The sequence below is a fragment of the Rhincodon typus genome, chromosome 10, assembly GCF_021869965.1.
Source record: "Rhincodon typus isolate 14 chromosome 10, sRhiTyp1.1, whole genome shotgun sequence".
Classification (NCBI taxonomy): Eukaryota; Metazoa; Chordata; class Chondrichthyes; order Orectolobiformes; family Rhincodontidae; genus Rhincodon; species Rhincodon typus.
This window is the reverse complement of record NC_063341.1, coordinates 50,623,001-50,642,651: the sequence shown is the minus strand read 5'-3', so window position 1 is coordinate 50,642,651 and position 19,651 is coordinate 50,623,001. Positions and strand designations below refer to the sequence as shown.

The following is a 19,651-nucleotide window of genomic DNA, read 5'->3' as shown; positions in this document are numbered from 1 at the left end:
GCACAGGAAAGGTCTTTTGCTTATTGTGTCCCTAATTCCAGAACCAGTTAGAAACTGGCAGCAGATGGATTGGAAATGAAATTCTCGAAGTATTACCATCCTATTCAGAAACTCTGAAAATAGATCCCAATTTCCAAAATTAATGCTCGATCATGCTCCATACAGCAGATGAAAGTATCTTTGGGTGCTGACAATGTTGTATTAGGTATTTGACTGCTCAGCAAAGGTCAAACAATCATTTTTTAAAAATATTCAAAGAGCATAAGTAGTTTTATTAAAATAACAAAGAATAGCAATCCAGTGATAAAATAAGCCCCAACGCAGTTTTCAAGTGAAGCAAAACATTAGGTAACGGTCTAATTCTATCAAATGGGTGAGGAAGGGAAAAAACAGATAAAAATATAAGGCAATAGACAAAGGAGGATGAGAATGGAGCTTGGAGAAATAAGGATGTAAAGGTAGAAGTAGGAGAGGGAGGACAGCTAAGGGGAGGAGGTGGAGGCATAGGCAAAAGAAAAGCTAACTGGGGTCGTAGATATGTACAACACAGAAACAGACCCTTCGGTCCAACTCATTCATGCCGGCCAGATATCCTAAATAAATATAGTCCCATTTGCCAGCATTTGGCCCATATCCCTCTAAACCCTTCCTATTCATATACCCATCCAGATACCATTTAAATGCTGTAATTGTACCAGCCTGCACCACTTCCCCTGGCAGATCATTCCATACATGCACCACCTTCTGCATGAAAAAGTTGTCCCTTAGGTCCCTTTTAAATCTTTCCCCTCTCACGTTAAACCTATGCCCTCTAATTTTGGACTTCCCCTACCACACGGAATAGACCCGGTCTATTCACTCTATCCTGGCCCCTCATGATTTTATAAACCTCTGTAAAATCACCCTCAACCTCCGACGCTCCAGAGAAAGTAGCTCCAGCGTATGCAGCCTCTCCCTACAGCTCAAATGCTCCAACCCTGGCAACATCCTTGTAAATCTTTTCTGAGCCCTTTCAAGTTTCACAACATCTTTCCTATAGCAGGGAGACCAGAATTGCATGCAGTATTCCTATAGCGACCTAACCAATGTCCTATACAGCCACAACATGACACCCCAACTCCTATACTCAATGCACTGGCCAACAATGGCAAGCATACCAAACGCCTCTTCACTATCTTATCTACCTGTAACTCCACTTTCAAGGAACAATGAACCTGCACTCCAAGGTCTGTTCAGCAACACACCCCAGGACCTTACCATTAAGTACATAAGTCCTGCCCTGATTTGCCTTTTCAAAACGCCTCACATTTATCTGAAACTCCATCTGCCACTCCTCAGCCCATTGCCCCATCTCATCAAGAGGTAACCTTCTTTGCTGTCCACTACACCTCTAATTTTGGTGTCATCCACAAACTTACTAACCATACCTCCTTTGTTCACATCCAAATCATTTATATAATGATAAAAAGCGGTGGGGCCAGCACCAATCCTTGTGGCACACCACTGGTTACAGGCCCCCAGTCTGAAAAGCAACCCTCCCATCCCATATCTTCTACCTTCGAGCCAGTTCTGTATCCAAATGGCTAGCTAGCTCTCTATTCTGTGTGATCTAACCTTGCTAACCAGTCTACCATGAGGAATCTTGTCAAACACCTTACTGATGCCCATATAGATCATGTCCACCATTCTATCCTCATCAGTCCTCTTTGTTACTTCACAGAATCCCTACAATGTGGAAATAGGCCATTCAGCCCAACAAGTCTACACTACCCCTCCAAAAGGCATCCCACCAGATTGTTCCCACCACCCTTTCCCTGTACCCTACATTTCCAATGGCTAATCCACCTAACTTACACACCCTTCGACACTATGGGCAATTTAGCATGGCCAATCCACCTAACCTCACATCTTTGAACTGTGGGAGGAAACTGGACACCTAGCGGAAACTCACGCAGACATGGGGAGAATGTGCAAACTCCACACAGACAGTCGCCCTGAGGATGGAAGCGAACCCAGGTCCCTGGCATTGTGAGACAGCAGTGCTAACCACTGAGCCATCACACCGCCCCTACATCTTCAAAAAACTCAATAAATTTTGAGAGACACGGTTTCTCACGCACAAATCCATGTTGACTATCCCTAATCAGTCCTTACCTTTGCAAACACATGTAAATCTTGTCCTTCAGGTTTCCCTCCAATAACTTGCCCACCACCGATGTTAGGCTTACCAGTCTATAGTTCTCTGGCTTTTCCTTACCGTCTTTCTTAAATAATGGCACCACGTTAGCCAACTTCCAGTCTTCTGGTACCTGACCTGTGGCTATCGTTGGTACAAATATCTCAGCAAGGGGCCCAGCAATCACTTTCCTAGCTTCCTACAGAGTTCTAGGGTACACCTGATCAGGTCCCAGGGATTTATCCACCTGACTGATGAAAAATAGAAGAAAACAAGGACAAAAATGGAGAAGAAGGGAGTAGGATAATTGTGGAATGAGCATGGGGCAGTAATCGGGTTAGTGACTGTGAAAAGGATTGGGAAGAATTCATGGAAGCCTATCAGTGGAGTAGCACAATTGGGCACTCGCAAACACTGGAAGACCAACTTAAAGAAAACATCAGGTGGGATTAGTTAGAGACTGCTCCAGGATGAATATCAAGGCCCAGAAACCTGTAGGAGGAGGATTTTTTGCAGTTAGTCATGCAATAGATACAATAGAAATTCAAATGGTAAACTCAGCTGACTAAAGTGCAAACTGTGGACATGAGGGCTGAGCAGTGACTAACTGAGAAACATGATCAATAGTTCAGAAAATGCTTACTGGAAAGAGTGAAGGTGTCACAGATCAGATGAGAAATGCTGAACTGGGGAGACGGGTGCAAGTTGACAGAATGAGAAACAAGCTGCAAAATAAAATTAGCATTGGGGTAGATGGAGAGAACCCAAAACTGGTTGAATGGAATTTTGTGCAGGGATCAGAATTTGGGTCTTAAAAACAGTTTGAAGGGAAGCATGAATTGGTGTTGAGGACGTACTCTTAGATATATAATAAAAATAGAAGAGTGTGGGTGGGGCTAAATTAATAAAGGGAAAAGGACTGCTAACCATTTAGATTGCATACAAAGACATTGATCTGAGCTGTATGAAAATGCACCCTTCCACTTTGTACAGGTTCCTCCTGCCCTAGAACAAGTTGCAATGCAGCAAGAATCTAAAGCCTTCCCTCCAGAACCATTTCCCCAGCCATGCATTAACTGGTCTTATCTCATCATTCCTATACTCGCAAGTGTGTAGTGGTGGATACAAAATGGAAATAATCGGTCATCTTATCTTTTACATTTTTGCAGTGCTAGGCAAGATAAGAAGCAAAGAGGACTTCAACAGGAAATGACCCACACAGAGATTCATAGGAGCTAAATTTTACCAAAGCGGAACAATATTTTCAGTTAGAATTTCCTCATCTTTTTACCTCCTTTTTCTAAGTGCCTGATTGTATCGGGTGCTTAAAAACATAGTTTGCTCTACAGTGCCATCTAGTGCTCAGAGCCCACACTGTATAAACAGCTACAACCCAAAGGAATCATATTGATCTGGGTGATATGTAAAGTGGGCACTAGTGAATTGGTAGCCAATTTTATATCTCTCCCAATTTTATTTAAAATAACTTCAATATGTCAGCAAAAATGTTTTAAGGGCATTTTGGGTGGTCGCACATATCTGAATTCTAAAAAAGCTCTAAACATAAATGACTTAGTTAATACAAAGAAAGTAAATATCTTTGGTATCCAGTTTTATTATTATCTTATTTAGCACACATCATAATGTAAAAATGAGGTAGGATGGTGGAAGTAAACAAGTAAACTAATCAAAACAGTGGATGTGGGGCACTTTGGCATTTATTCTTTAATGATAATCGATTCAGGTTAACGCAAATGAACCCAAACTTCGAAACTGAAGCCAGCTCACTGGAACATTCAGGCCAGATTCACTGCTCACGCACTGCCAGCCAAGCTGTCTACTCGGGCTCTTCTCACTCTGTGCGTGTTCCTCGGTTGAGCACCAATGGGCTTTTCACCCAAAGGTGGCGATGGAATAAGAACATGACCATCCTGTTTAGGTATTGAAGATAAAACCTCAACAGAGTTTTTCAAATTTGATGACAAAGTCCTCTTACTTTCTGTTGTGTAATGAGTATCTGTCCGGATGGAGGAAGAGACTGATTGCTGCCAAAGGGAGAAGTCATTAGTAGATTCTGAATATGCCAATGACGTCTGAACATCATCTTGTAAAGATAGTGACCCTTCAATGCAAGTTCTATCATGAGTAGATTCAATTTGTTTACTAGATGATCCTGACACATCAGCTGTTAGATGTGGTTGAACTTTATTCTGACTTTTCATGTTAGACTCAGGACCAGGAGCATGTGTACTTTCTGGTGCAGGACGGTTTGCTGAAGCTCCCTCATCATGGTAACTAGGTAATGGTAAGTCCACCGCTCCTAAAGATGTCCTGTGTGGGGATGCAGCAAGGATTCTCGAGTGTCCCAATTTTATACAACAGTTCCCAGTTCCATTGAAACCGGATCCACCTTTAGGTGAAAGACTGTGTTTTTTCATTTTCTGTTCTAGAGTTGCTTCTGACAGGCCAGCTGTCAATGTGGAGTAATGAGTTTCTTCTGATGTATTGGCTGCTGTGTTGCTCCATCTCAATGTGTTCCTACATCAAACAAAAAAAATGCTTTATGTGGAATGTGATGGTACATTAAACTCTGCTATAATCAACACTTGAGGCTGTCTTTCATCCATCTTAATAATGCAAGATATATATGAGTTACTAATTTAGTAGCAGCCATGTTAAGGACAATATTATGGTACAGTGCACTAAAATTCCAGCATAGCTCTGCAGGCTGATAACTCAGTTTCACAGCTGCAACTGCTCACTTACCAAGCTATTGAGAAAGCAGAGGTCAGCCTTATCCTTCCTCTGGAAGGAAACAAAGGGTAACCATTCTACAGGGTTGTTCTCATGAACCTCCGAGCAGCCAATTATTCCATAATCTCCTGAGTTTCCACCATTGTAGATGCCAGTGAATTCCATTCACCTCACCTCATATCAAGAAAGGCTGAAGGCACTAGGTTTAAAAAATCCCACAGATACTGATAACATCCCAGCAACAGTACTGAAGATTAAAACTAGCCATGCCCTAGCCAGGCTGTTCCAGTACAGCTACAACACTGAAGTCAACCTGACAATGTGGCAAATTGACTAGATGTGTTCTGTTCACATCAACAGGACAAACCTAATCCAGTCAATTACTGCATCATCAGTTTATTTGCAACCAGCAGCAATATGACAGACGGTGCTATCAAGCAGTCCTTAACTCAACTACCTACTCAGCAACAAGGTGCAGAGCTGGATGAACACAGCAGGCCAAGCAGCAACATAGGAGCAGAAAGGCTGACGTTTTGGGCCTAGACCCTTCACCAGAAATGAAGGGTCTAGGCCTGAAACGTCAGCCTTTCTGCTCCTATGATGCTGCTTGGCCTGGTGTGTTCATGCAGCTCTACACCTTGTTGTCTCGGATTCTCCAGCATCTGCAGTTCCTACTATCTCCTACTCAGCAACATTGTGAATCGTATAAACACCACTTCTAGGTGGACAAAAAGAGAAGGTTGTGGGTCTGTAGGAGATTAGTGATAGGGAAGTGTGAGATTATGAAAGGATTTGAAAACTGCGTATGGATTTAAACATCAAGATGTTGTTTGACCAGCATGGATCAGCTAACACAGGGGTGGTAAGCAAACGGGACTTGTTGGGAATCACAGGCAGAGGCAGCAAAGATTGGATAGCTACAGTTTTACGTATGGTAGAATGTGGAAGACTGACTGTCAGTGCATTGGAGTAGTAAAGTTCAGTGGTAACAAAAGCATGGGGGTTTTAGCAACAGATAGATTGAGTCTGTTGTGGGAAATGTTGATGAAAATGAGTGGACTTAACAACGGAGCAGATATATAGTTCAAAACTCTTCTTGGGATCAGTTATGAGGCCAAGGTTATGAATAGTTTGGTTCAGGCTTAGACAAGAATCAGTGGGTAGAGAAGGTGTTTACGGCTGAAATCAAACACAATAGCTTCTGTCTTTGCAATATTTAATTGGAAGACATTTCTGCTGATGCAGTATTGGCTGTCAGACAAGCAATGTGATCATTTAGTAACAAAGAAGAGTCTAAGGAGTGGTGTGGCAGAGCTGGCTAGTGTTTGTGTATGTGGATAAAAATCAAATGCTGTGTTTTCAGAGGGTGTCACCGAGGGAAGTCTATAGACGTCAAATATGGAAGTCTGGTAACATGGGCATTGAATCGGGGGGCACTGGTGTTCAAGGAGTTTGGAAAGGAAACGACATTGGAGCTGGATTTGAGGTTTACAAGGACAGTGGGAGAAAGAAGTATTTTTGAGGAGTCGGGTGATATTGGCAATATTAAATCTTTTTTAACTGGTTGGGCAGCATTTATTGCCCATCCCTAATTGCCAAGAGGGCAATTAAGAGTCAACCACATTGCTGTGGGTCTGGAGTCACATGTCGGCCAGACCAGGTAACGATGGCAGTATCCATGCATAAAGGACATTAGTGAACCAGATGGGTTTTTCCAATAATCAATTCACGGGCACCACTAGATTCTTAATTCCAGATATTTACTGAGGTCAAATTCCATCATCTGCCATGGTGGGATTTGAACCTGGGTTCCCAGAACACTATCTAGGTCTCTGGATTAACAGTCCAGCGATAATACCACTAGGCCACCACCTCCCCCTAAATGTAAGACAGTACTTGAGGAGAGAGAACTAATAATATCAGCTAACGTGGGGACCAGGAAAAGACGAGAATGGGACCAAAGGAACAAGAAGTGAGTTTCATGGATAAGATTAATTCAGAGGGACATGAGAGAAGTTTGGAGAGAGACTAGGGTAAGATACAAGTTCGATGCTAGGACAGGAGGCAAACTCAGAGGCAGTTTGCCCTGATGGGCTAGTGGAAGAGAGGAGAGTAGAAGAGACAGCTGATTCATATGGTCTAAATCTCAATGGGAAAGATGTCTTTGTGGTTATGGCAAGGCCACAATGCTGGCACCAGAAGAGGCAGAGTATTGGCACATGCTCTAACATTTCCTCAGAATATTGAAGTGGTACTATTTTGGTAGCTCCTGTCACATATGTTTCCTCATTGTCGGGGGGGTACAGGAAAAAGATCTTATTGTCCATCCCTTGTTGTGATTGAGAAGGTGGCACTCAGCTATCTTCAACCACCGTAGTCCGTGATTTAAGTACATTCGGTGCTGCTATAGAGGAAGTACGAGCACAGCAACAGTGACACAACAGTCATATGATTCTGAGTCAGGATGGTATATGTGGTTTAGAAGAATGACGGTGTACTCATGCATCTACTGCCCTTTTCAAGGTGGCAAAAGTTGTGTATTTAAAAGATGTTGCTGAAAGAACCTTGTCAAGTTGCTGCAGTTCACTTGTAAATGGTACATACTGCCACATGCAATGCCGCTAGAGAGAATGAATGTTTAGGGTGGTGGATGAGTTGCCAATCAATTGTGCTGCTTTGTCCTGGATGATGCTGATCTGAGTATTGTTGGAGCTGCAATCATCCAAGCAAGTGGAAACTATTCCATCACACTCCTACCTTATGTCTTGTACATGGTAATGTCTGATAGATGCACAACTCTCTACAGAATCTGCACTTCAATTCTGGTCTTCTAAGCAATCCCAATTTTGTTGTACCACTTACTGGTGGGTATGCTTTCAGCTGCACTGGCTCTAAGTTCTGGCATTCCCTCTTTATACCTTTTTACATTGTTAAATCCTCCTTAAAATATACCAATTGGAATAAAACCTTTGGCCACCGCTGTAACATTGTTCAACATGCAATCAATATGGCAAGATATCAATTTTTGTTTTATAACATTCCTGAAAAGTCACTTGGGACATTCTATCAATTCAGATTTTCACCTCTCAGTGAATCTGCTGCTCAATAACATTGTTGGCAGGCCGCAGTGTGAGCTGTTTCTTCTTCCTGCAGTTCAGTGTAATGTTCAGACAAGCAGCAAAGATTTCCAGCATGGCATTTCAATGGTAAAGCACAAGCTGAGACACACCCAAGGTCTGTTTTCAGTGCAAAGACAGATATGTTTTTTTGAGTGATTTACAATATTTCAAATATTTGTGACACTTTTTAAATTTTGTTACGAACTTTAGAATCCTTTCAACACATTTATAACAGGTTTTAGAAGTTTTCTTGGGATTGGCCCAATAATGGTGCCCAGCTCTTCTCCAAACCACTACCCTCCACTCCCCCTCACCCCCTCCATTTCCGATATCCCCTCAGATTTTGCCATTAACGTGAAAGAAAAGTCGAGGGTTTTATTTTAAATGTAATACCTAAAAGCAAATTGTCATTGAATTTACCATTTACCCCATTCCCACAATTTAGAACTGGGCTTGTCCAATCAGGAGCAGATTCAGTAATGTTTGCTACATTTTTAATAGCAAAGCAACCCTAAAATAATTTGGGAGTGTTTTTTTTTCAGTGAGATACAATTTGAATATTTGATTGGGGGAATTCAATTCCCCAATGAAGCTCATAAAATCCTTTCATTTTTGTGCATGACCAAAAAAATAAAATCAGTATTCATTAGACTTCCGCCATTAAAGTTTTGGAGAAACAGCAGACAGAAGGGGGAGAGATAGCAAGAACTGCAGATGCTGGAGTCAGAGATAACAGTGTGGAGCTAGAGGAACACAGCAGGCCAGGCAGCATCAGAGGAGCAGGAAAGTTGACGTTTCGGGTCAGGACACTTGTAATTACAGGAATACAGCAGTCTGTTCCAGCATTCCAACAGATTACAGCTGATTTGCAACACAGCTTCAATTTCCCTATTTTAATGTCCTATCCTGACAAAAATCTATCAACCTTAGATTTGAAAATGTCAATTGTTCCAGCATCCATAAACTATACAAGGAGAGTTCTAGAGATAGTAGGAACTGCAGATGCTGGAGAATCTGAGATAACAAGGTGTAGAGCTGGATGAACACAGCAGGCCAAGCAGCATGAGAGGAGCAGGCTAGACCCTCTTCAGAAATGGGGGAGAGGAAGTGGGTTCTGAAATAAATGGGAAGAGAGGGGGAGGAGGATAGAAGATGGATAGAGGAGAAGATGGTTCGAGGAGAAGATAGGTGGAGAGGAGACAGATGGTTCAGAGGCAGGGATGGAGCCAGTAAAGGTGAGTGCAGGTGGGGAGTTAGGGAGGGGATAGGTCAGTCCAGGGAGGGCGGACAGGTCAAGTGGGCGGGATGAGGCAAGTAGGTAGGAGATAGGGGTGGGGCTTGAGGTGGGAGGAGGGGATAGGTGGGAGGAAGGACAGGTTAGGGAGGCGGGGACGAGCTGGGCTGGTTTTGGGATGCGGTAAGGGGAGGGGAGATTTTGAAGCTTGTGAAGTCCACATTGATACCATTGGGCTGCAGGGGTCCCAAGCGAAATATGAGGTGCTGTTCCCGCAACCTTCGGGTGGCATCGTTGTGGCACTGCAGGAGGCCCAGGATGGACGTGTCGTCTGAGGAATGGGAGGGGGAGTTAAAATGGTTACATGTCGTCTGAGGAACGGGAGCTTGGGGACCGCTTTGCGGAACACCTACGCTTGGTTCGCACTGAACAACTGCACCTCCTAGTCGCGAACCATTTCAACTCCCCCTCCCATTCCTCAGATGACATGTCCATCCTGGGCCTCCTGCAGTGCCACAATGATGCCACTTGAAGGTTGCAGGAACAGCACCTCGTATTTCGCTTGGGAACCCTGCAGCCCAATGGTATCAATGTGGACTTCACAAGCTTCAAAATCTCCCCTCCCTCTACCGCATCCCAAAACCAGCCCAGCTTGTCCCCGCCTCCTTAACCTGTCCTTTCTCCCACCTATCCCCTCCTCCCACCTCAAGCCCCATCCCGATCTCCTACCTACTAGCCTCATCCCACCCCCTTGACCTGTCCGTCCTCCCTGGACTGACCTAACCCCTCCCAAACTCCCCACCTACACTCACCTTTACTGGCTCCATCCCTGCCTCTTTGACCTGTCTGTCTCCTCTCCACCTATCTTCTCCTCTATCCATCTTCTAACCGCCTCCCCCTCTCTCCCTATTTATTTCAGAATCCCGTTCTCCTCTTCCATTTCTGAAGAAGGGTCTAGGCCCGAAACGTCAGCTTTCCTGCTCGGCCTGCTGTGTTCATCCAGCTCTACACCTTGTTATCAAGGTGAGTTCTATGTTTTTACTACCCTTTGTTTGAATAAATACTTCGTGATTTCACTCCAAAACGGTATGGGGCTCCTCCCACAATTATACTGCTTTCTTACGATTCCTACACCAAAGGAAATAGTTTATTTACATTCACCCTATTAAATCCTTCATCGTTTGCAACATCTCAATTAGGTTAGGACAATGCAAAACAAATTCATGCATCCTGTCCTCAATTTCTCTCTTTAAGGTCCATTAGCCCTCTTCCCAAGTTCCTAAAACATTGCTCCAGATGGAGTCTTACGAAAGCCCCATACAACTGAATACAACTTTTACTTTTGAATTCCACTCCATATGATTAAACGTCAACATTGCATTAGCATTTTGATTACACTTTGTTTCTTTGCATGAGTCCCTCAGTGATTGGGTGCATAAACAATTTTTTTTACTCCTCCACAGATCCAGATTTCTCAGAAGTACCAAATTTTCTTGCTTAAATCTAAAGTGGTAGACATGTGAGGACTTAATTGAATTATCAGTCTGCCATGTCCCTTTGCAACTTCTTGATTTTATCTGCAGAACATCCTGTTCTTAACTCAGCACCTCCAAACTCAGACATACAATTCCAACCACTTAATCTGAACTATCAACATCATTTCTCCCCCAGCACTCCACCCTCCCCATCTCCCCATAGCATAAATGCTGCCCCCTCCACACTTCACGTCAGCTCTGATGAAGAGTCATCTAAACTTGAAACGTTCGCTTGCTTTCTCTTCACGTATGCTGCCTGACCCACTGCAATCTCCAGCATTATTTGTTTTCAGTCTTTATTCATTTATCCAGGTTTAAGAAATCAGGATGCTAAGCTGAGGCCCCATTACACACCACTGGACCCTGGACCTCACCACTTATCAAATTCTGCCAATCAGAAAATGAACCCTTTAGACTTTACTCTTTCTCTATCCTGCCTTCTAACCAACTACGTACCCAGTCTCAAGTTTGGCTTATATGCCCTGCAATATATCTTTGCTAATTATCTTTTGTACAAATCCTCATTAATAGTTTGTGGCCACCTGTGTAGACAACATCCATGACACTACTCTCACCACCAAGCTAATGACCTGTTCAAAACCAGGAAGCTTGAAACCATCCAGGGCAAAGCAGCCCAATTGATTAGCACCTCATCCACCACTTTCAACATCAGCTCCCTTCAGAACTGACAGGCAGTGGCAGCAGTACATAGCATTTACAAAATGCAAAGCAGTAACTCACCAAAGCTCCTCCAACATCATTTCCAAAACTTGCAACCTCCACTATTTAGAAGTACAAGGCAGCAGACAAATGGGAACACCACCGTCTTCAATTTTGCCTCAAGTCACACACCACCATGAATTGAAACTATATCACGCTTCTTCACTGTCATTGGGTCAATTCCTGGACCTCTCTCTTTAACAATACTTTGTGTGTTGCTATAACCCAAGAGCTGCAGCAGTTCAAGAAAGCAACTTACCTTCGCCTTATTAGGATGATCAATTGTGATGTAATTGCATGATTTTAATTACAGTTTAATTTTTAGTTTGAATTTTGAACTAGGGCACGTAAATTTTGGTTTATGAATGTGAAAGAGTTTAATAATTAACCTGTCATTATATCTGGAACCATGGACTTTTTTCAACAGTATGAGAGAGTGTATGTCCCCAGGATGATCATGAGGATTTGTTTGCATTAGGCGAGCTTTACGTGCGGACAGAATAGGCATTGAAGAGCATTAATTTCTGTGAGAAGAATTAGGATTTTTTTTCCTTCTAGGAAAAGGTCACAGCTTGGAAGAGCTTTTGTTTTCAGTTTCCACAAGTCTTGCTCGAAGTTGGAAGCATGAAACAGTTTTGCCTTGAGAAAGGAGCTAGTTCAGAGAAGTTAGGAAATAGGTTACCTCAGTGCAAGGGTTTTAGTTGTAAGCTCCAGGCCAGATGTGTTTGGGTAGAACCTGAAGATTTTATATGAAGCTTAAAAAAATGTTTAAGATAGACTGGGCCTGTTTATCGATGGCAATTATATAGTCTTCAGTTTTGTTGACAGCTCTCTGAATGGGCTGCAGTGCATCAGTTTGGTTAGACATGTAGCAGGTAACGTTTGTACAATGCAAGTTCCAGATAAATGACCACCTCCAACAAGATTCACACGTTTTGCAACTTTCAAAAGTATGATATCATCAACATAGTGGGTAATCATTAATTATGCTTAGCTGGATCAGCTTTAACAGTATAGCTACAAATTGCTTACATTCAAACCCCTGAAAGTCTCTCCAAAATCAACAATGACCATGTCAAGTGTCTGACAGAAAACCTCACCTGGACAAGTGTATCCATAGTAGTGCTCATGAAGCTCATGCTATTCACTCACATTTGCATTAAAATATTTATCAACATGTTACTTTTATAGACGTAAAGTTTGCATTAAAAGTTAAAAGGAATTTAGTTTAAAACAGTCATATAAACAGGAATACAATTTCAGGATTCATAGAATCCCTACAGTGCAGAAAGAGGCTATTTAGCCCACCTTGTCCGCACTAACCCTCATAAGAGAATCCCACTGAGACCAGATCCCCACCCTATCCCTGTAACCCTGCATTTACCATGCATGCAAATGCAATTGTTTTCTCCAGGTATCTTTGAACAGCTCACTTTTGTTTGATCATCATAAAACATTTCCCAACATTGGGGTTTCTGACATTTTACTATGTTGCTTGAAATCATAATAGAATTCCTCACTAACAATGATATCATTCTAATTGGTTAGTTTAGGGATCCTGAAACTGATTCAATAATCTGCTGAACACAGTGTTCAAACAAGTACTTCAGGCGTAACATATCAGAGCCTCCCTGCTCACCTATGATTTAAGGAGGAGGAAACTGTGCTCTGAATACATGTTACCTGCAGGATCTCTTTGAGGACCTGCACCCAGGTGGTTTGCGAACCTGTAACAGACTTTGTATTGATGGTGCCTGCTGCAGATCGCGTTCCAGAATTTTCCGTTCATCTTTCAGCTCTGAGGATAAAAACAAAAACTTTTCAGACTATACAGATGCATTTACTGTACCCTTCCAAAAAGTGGGCATGAGTTATAAAACACAAAAGATGAGAACTTAGAGGATGAGGAAAATAAATGCTTACTGTTTACCCGAAACAGAATAAGCACTCAGTTTAAGAAAAATTAACAGTGAAATTCATAGCTGACGATGGAGAAACCCAGATGGAAGAACTCACAGCAAGGGAGCAACTAAGTGGCTTTTTAAAGTGTAACCTTACTGGTTTTTTTTGTAAATCTACAACAATGAGAAGAGTGTGTTCCTTTTTGATTATATGTTTTATAGAGATCTGTCTCTGATTAAACTTTAAAAATATAGAACAGAGGTACTAAGTTAGCCTGCAGCACTGTTTTTTGGAACAGTAAGATTATGTTACTTTCTGGATCTGTAGATTGTTAAGGCACAAAGATGGCCTTTAATAAAGTGATGTACCCTTCCTGTTGGATGTGGGAGAGTAGGGAGAGTATTCATGTTACTGATGATTATGTCTGCACGAAGTATGTTTGGTTGCGAATCCTATAAGATTGCATGGAATGGTTGCAGCAGCAATTAGAGGTAATGAGGAATTTACAGGAGCTGGGGGTGTGATGGATGGCAGTTTCAGGAAGGGAGATAAACCAAAGAGACAGTCAGGTAGATGGGTTACCTCCAGGAAAAATAGGAGAGGGAGGCAGGTTGTGCAGGAGTCTCCTGTGTCTATCCCCATCTCAAACAGGCATGCTGTTCCGGAAAACGTAGGGAGTGATGGACTCTTGAGGGAAAGCACTGACAGCCAGGTTTCTGGTACCGAGACTGGCTCTAATGTAATGAGGGGTATGTCAGGTTCCATGCAGTTGATTGTGATATGGAACTCTCTGGTCAGAGGCATAGACAGACATTTCTGTGGCTGACAGCGAGCTGTCACAATGGTGTGTTGCTTCCCTGTTGCTGGAATCAAGGATATCTCGGAGAGGGTGCAGAATATTCTCGAAGGGGAGACAAACCAGCAGAAGGTCGTTGTACACATTGGAACTAATGACACAGAAGAGAAAAGGATGAGATTCTGAGGAGAGAATATAAGAAGTTAGGACAGAATTTAAAAAGCAGTTCCTTGAGGATAATAATGTTTGGATTACTCCTGGTGCCAAGAGCTAGTGAGGAACAGGAGGATGGAGCAGATGAATGTGTGGCTGAGGAGCTGGTGCAGGGGAGAAGGATTCACGTATTAGGATCATTGGAATCTCTTCTGAGGTAGAAGTGATGTGTATAGAAGGTTAGATTGCATCTGAATTGGAGGGGGACTAATACACTGGAGAGGAGATTTGCTCGAGCTGCTCAGGAGGATTTAAACCAGTAAGAGCAAGGTGGGACCCAAAGAAAGAGATCAGTCTGGGACCGACACAGTTTGGAAAAGAAGCAAGTCAGTCAGGGCAGGCATGAACAAAGCAGAGAACGAGGTAGGATTGATAAATCAAACTGCATTTATTTCAATGCAAGAGGCCTAACTGGTAAGGCAAATGAACTCAGGGCATGGTTAGGAACATGGGAATAGGATATCATAGCAATTACAGAGACGTGGCTCAGGGATAGAAAGAACTGACAGGTTAACGTTCCAGGGTATAGAGGCTATAGGAAGGATAGAGAGGGAGGCAAGAGAGGAAGGAAGTAGCGTTTTTGATTAGGGATAACATTACGGTTGGGATTACATCCAGGGAAGTTATATGGATGGAACTGAGAAATAAAAAAGGGATGATCACCTTATTGGGATTGTACTATAGACTCCGCTAATTGTCAGCAGGAAATTAAGAAACAAACTTGTAAAGAGGTCTTGGTTATCTGCAAGAATAATAGGGGATTTTAACCATCCAAACATGGAACGGGACTGCAATAGTGTTAAGGGCTTGGATGGAGAGGAATTTGTTAAGTGTATACAGGAAATTTTCTGATTCAGTATGTGGATGTACCTACTAAAGAAGGTGCAAAACCTGACCTACTCTTTACTCAGAGAGTGGTAGGGGCGTGGAATGCATTGACGGAGAGGGTAGTGGAGTCGGCCTCATTAGGGGCATTTAAGCGGCTATTAGGTAGGCATATGGATGATAGTATAAGGTAGGGGTGGAGGTTAGATAGACCTTAGGTTTGGGGTAAAAGTTTAGCATAACATCGTGGGCCGAAGGGTCTGTACTGTGCTGTACTGTTCTATGTTCTATGTTCTTGGGAAATAAGGCAGGGCAAGTGACTGAGGTGTCAGTGGGGAAGCACTTTGGGGCCAGTGACCATAATTCTATTAGTTTTAAAACAGTGATGAAAAAGGATAGACCGGATCTAAAAGTTAAATTTTAAAATTGGAGGAAGGCCAATTTTAATAGTATTAGGCAAGAATTCTTAGAAGTTGATGGGGTGGTGGATGTTTGCAGGTAAATGGACTGCTGGAAAATGGGAAGCCTTCAAAAATGAGATAAAGAGAATTCAAGGACAGTAAGTTCCTGTTAGGGTGAAGGGTAAGGCCGGTAAGTGTAGGGAATGCTGCATGACTAACAAAATTGAGGTTTTGGTCAAGAATAAGAAGGAGGCATATGTCAGGTATAGACAGCAAAGATCGAGTGAATCCCTAGAAGAGTACAAAGGCATACTTAAGAGGGAAATCAGGAGGGCAAGAAGGGGACATGAACTGGCTTTGGCAAATAGGGATGAAGAGAATCTAAAGGGATTCTGTAAATACATTAAGGACAAAAAAGTAACCAGGGAGAGAATAAAGCCCTTTAAAGATCAGCAAGACTGCCTATGTGTGGAACCGCAGGAGGTGGGGGAGATACTAAAAGAGTATTTTGCATCAGCGTTTACTGTAGAGATGGAGATGGAAGATGTAGAACGTAGGAACATAAATAGCGATATTGTGAAAAATGTCCATATTATAGAGGCGGTGGTGCTGGACAGCTCAAAAAACACAAAGGTGGATAAATCCCTGGGACCTGATCAGGTGTGCCCGAGAGCTCTGTGGTTAGCCAGGGAAGTGATTACTGGGCCCTTTGCTGAGATATTTTTATCATCAATAGCCACAGGTGAAGTGGCGGAAGACTGGAGGTTGGCTAACATTGTGCCACTATTTAAGAAAGGTAGTAAGGAAAAGCCAGGAAAGAATAGACCGGTGAGCCTGACATTGCTGGTGGGCAAGTTGTCAAAAGGAATCCTGAAGGACAGGATTTACATGTATTTGGAAAGGCAGGGACTGAATAGGGATAGTCAACATGGCTCTGTACATGGGAAATCATGTCTCACGAACTTCATTGAGTTTTTTGAAGAAGTAATGAAGAAGCCAGGTATCAGCAGAGCAGTGGATGTGAACTATACGTACTTCAGTAAGGTGTTCGACAAGGTTCCTCATGGTAGATTGGTTAGCTAGGTTGCAGCACGTGGAATACAGGGAAAACTAGCCATTTGGATACAGAACTGGCTCAAAAGGTAGAAGACAGCAGGATGACAAGTCAACACAGTATGGAGCTAGAGGAACACAGCAGGCCAGGCAGCATCAGAGGAGCAGGAAAGGTGACATTTCGGGTCAGGACCCTTCTTTTCAGACTGGAGGCCTGTGACCAGTGGTGTGCCACAAGGATCAGTGCTGGGTCACTGCTTTTTGTCATTTATATAAACCATTTGGATGTGAACATAGGAGGTATGCTCAGTACGCTTGCAGATGACACCAAAATAGGAGGCATAGTGGACAGCAAAGAAGGTTACATCCAAGTACAATGGCATCTTGATCAGATGGGCCAATGGGCTTAGGAGTGGCAGATTGAGTTTAATTTAGATGAATGTGAGGTGCTGCATTTTGGAAAGGCAAATCAGGGCAGGACTTATACACTTAATAGTAAGGACCCGGGGAGTGTTGCTGAACAAACAGACCTTGGAGTGCAGCCTCATAGTTCCTTGAAAGTGGAGCTGCGGGTAGATAGGATAGTGAAAGAAGGCATTTGGTATGCTTGCCTTTATTAATCAGTGCATTGAGTATAGGAGTTGGGATGTCATGTTGTGGCTGTACAGGACATTGGTTAGGTCACTGTTGGAATACTGCATGCAATCCTGGTCATCCTGCTACAGGAAGGATGTAATGAAACTTGAAAAGGTTCAGAAAAGATTTACAAGAATGTTGCCAGGGTTGGAAGGTTCGAGTTATAGGGAGAGGATGAACAGGCTGGGGCTATTTTCCCTGGATCGTCAAACGCTGAGGGGTGACCTTATAGAGGTTTAAAAAATCATGAAGGACATGGATCAGGTAAATAGTCAAGATCTTTTCCCTGGAATGGGGGAGTCCAAAACTAGAGGGCATAGGTTTAAGGTGACGGGGAAAGATTTAAAAGGGTCCTAAAGGGCAACTTTTTCACACAAGAGTGGTGCTTGTATGGAGTGAGCTGCCAGAGGAAGTGGTGGATACTGGTACAACAACAACATTTAAAAGGCAGCTAGATTGGTATATGAATAGAAAGGGTTTAGAGGGAGATGGGCCAAATGTTGGCATTTGGGACCAGATTAATTTAGGATATATGGTCGGCGTGGACGAGATGGACCAAAGGGTCTGTTTCCACGCTGTACGTCTCTATGACTCTATAGCATAGGTTAAGTAGAGAGTTATGATTGGAACATATAATGTCTAAATGACTTTTGAATTTACATGAGCGAAAATGATCTGCCATTATAACAACTGACTTAGAATTGAAGGCATCACAATGCTTTTGCAAGTTGTTATAAATCTTAATAAAACAGGGCAAGAAAAGTTGGGCATAGATAGATGAATGTATCTTCTGGCATATACAAAGCAAGCCTCCAGTTACATCAGCAGATTTTTGACTACTGTTATATACTCAAGTAAAAGTCCATGTCATGTAAAAGTTGTGCCCCTATTTTGGCCAACAAGTCTGGAATTTTTCAAATATCTCGTGTACAAGTCGACCCTAGTTCTTCACAGAGAACAGGTCAACATTTGTGAGTCAAGATATTATCCTGTACATAAACGTTACGATGAGGAAATTAATTTTTTTTCTGTGCTATTATGTGTTTGACGTACAGTTCACACCAATTTGGCACAAAAATTTAAGTCGCATCGGGTCACAGACAGGTGACAACCTCCCTTTGTGTGCCACTCAGTTCCCCTGTAGCACTTGTGGAATACAGTCACACATATAGTCGAGGCTTTCGTTTAGAGATCAATTGGGATTCTGCTAATGATTTGGTATTTTGGACTGTAGCATGGATTTCAGCCCCTCAAAAGTAGCATCCATGTAATTGTCAACCCCATGAATTTAACTTTAAGACAGTCTAAAAAATTTGACTTTTACATGAGTACATATGGTAATTCTTGGCTTCTTCTATGTTCGTCATATTCTGTATGGTTTTCTGCATGTGAAGTTGAAAAGGAGAACCATCAACCATTGAATAACATTCTCTACTTTGATTTAGTGTTCTTTCTAATACTACAAGGCTCTTACCTGAAACTGTTATAGTTGCAAGCTTGTAAAGGGGTTAATAATTTTAAAACCCACAAACATATTCATGGTTTATAAATTTTTAGAAGTTAGAGGTATAAAAATCATTAAGGGTCAGTATGATTTTAATATTATTGTTAATCATACGGTTTGCTGAAATATCCTCACCAATTCACTAATCTTTATACATTTACTGTTGTTTTCAAAATACTGAACAGTTGAAAGTTGCTGATGAACTACTTATAATCTACTTAAACCTGCCTTTTTCCCCGTAACAACCTCAATTTCCTGACTGATTTAAAAACCTGTTTATCTCAACCTTGAATATACTAATGAACTCGCCCTCTGCAGTAAAAAATTCAACAGATTCACCACCCAGACAGAAAGAAAATCTTCCTTGCCTGTCTTAAATGGATAACTCATTATTCTGCTTTCTGGTTCTAAAAAAGGGGAAACAACCTCTCCACATTTATCCTGGCAAGAAACCGAATAATCTCAGATGTTTTAGTAAGGTCTCCTCTCGTTCTCCGAAGCTCTAAGGAGTACAAGCCCAACCTACTCAACTCTCCTCATAAAAAATCCCTCCATACCCAAGATCAATCAAGTGAACCTTGGGATATCTTGCTTTAGAAAACAGAACCAGAACTGTTTACAGTATTCCAGCCATGGTCTAACTTCTGTATTCCCCTTGGAATAAAGGCCAATATTCCATTTGCCTTGCCTATTACCCACTGTGACAACAAGGTGCAGGGCTGGATGAACACAGCAGGCCAAGCAGCATCATAGGAGCAGATCTGCTCCTATGATGCTGCTTGG

At 42.4% G+C, this 19,651-nt stretch overlaps 1 protein-coding gene across 1 annotated transcript in view; it reads right to left on the bottom strand.

Moving 5' to 3' along the window:
* Positions 1-3,771: 3,771 nt before the first annotated feature.
* LOC125484218 overlaps positions 3,772-19,651 on the bottom strand; it is a 23,619-nt gene continuing 7,739 nt past the window's right edge. The window contains exons 3-4 of the mRNA XM_048602033.1: positions 13,222-13,336; positions 3,772-4,714 (exon numbers count right to left, since the gene is read on the bottom strand). Coding sequence (XP_048457990.1) covers positions 3,991-4,614 — 624 coding nt within the window. The 5' untranslated portion in view covers positions 4,615-4,714; positions 13,222-13,336 and the 3' untranslated portion in view covers positions 3,772-3,990. The remainder of the gene's footprint in view (positions 4,715-13,221; positions 13,337-19,651) is intronic.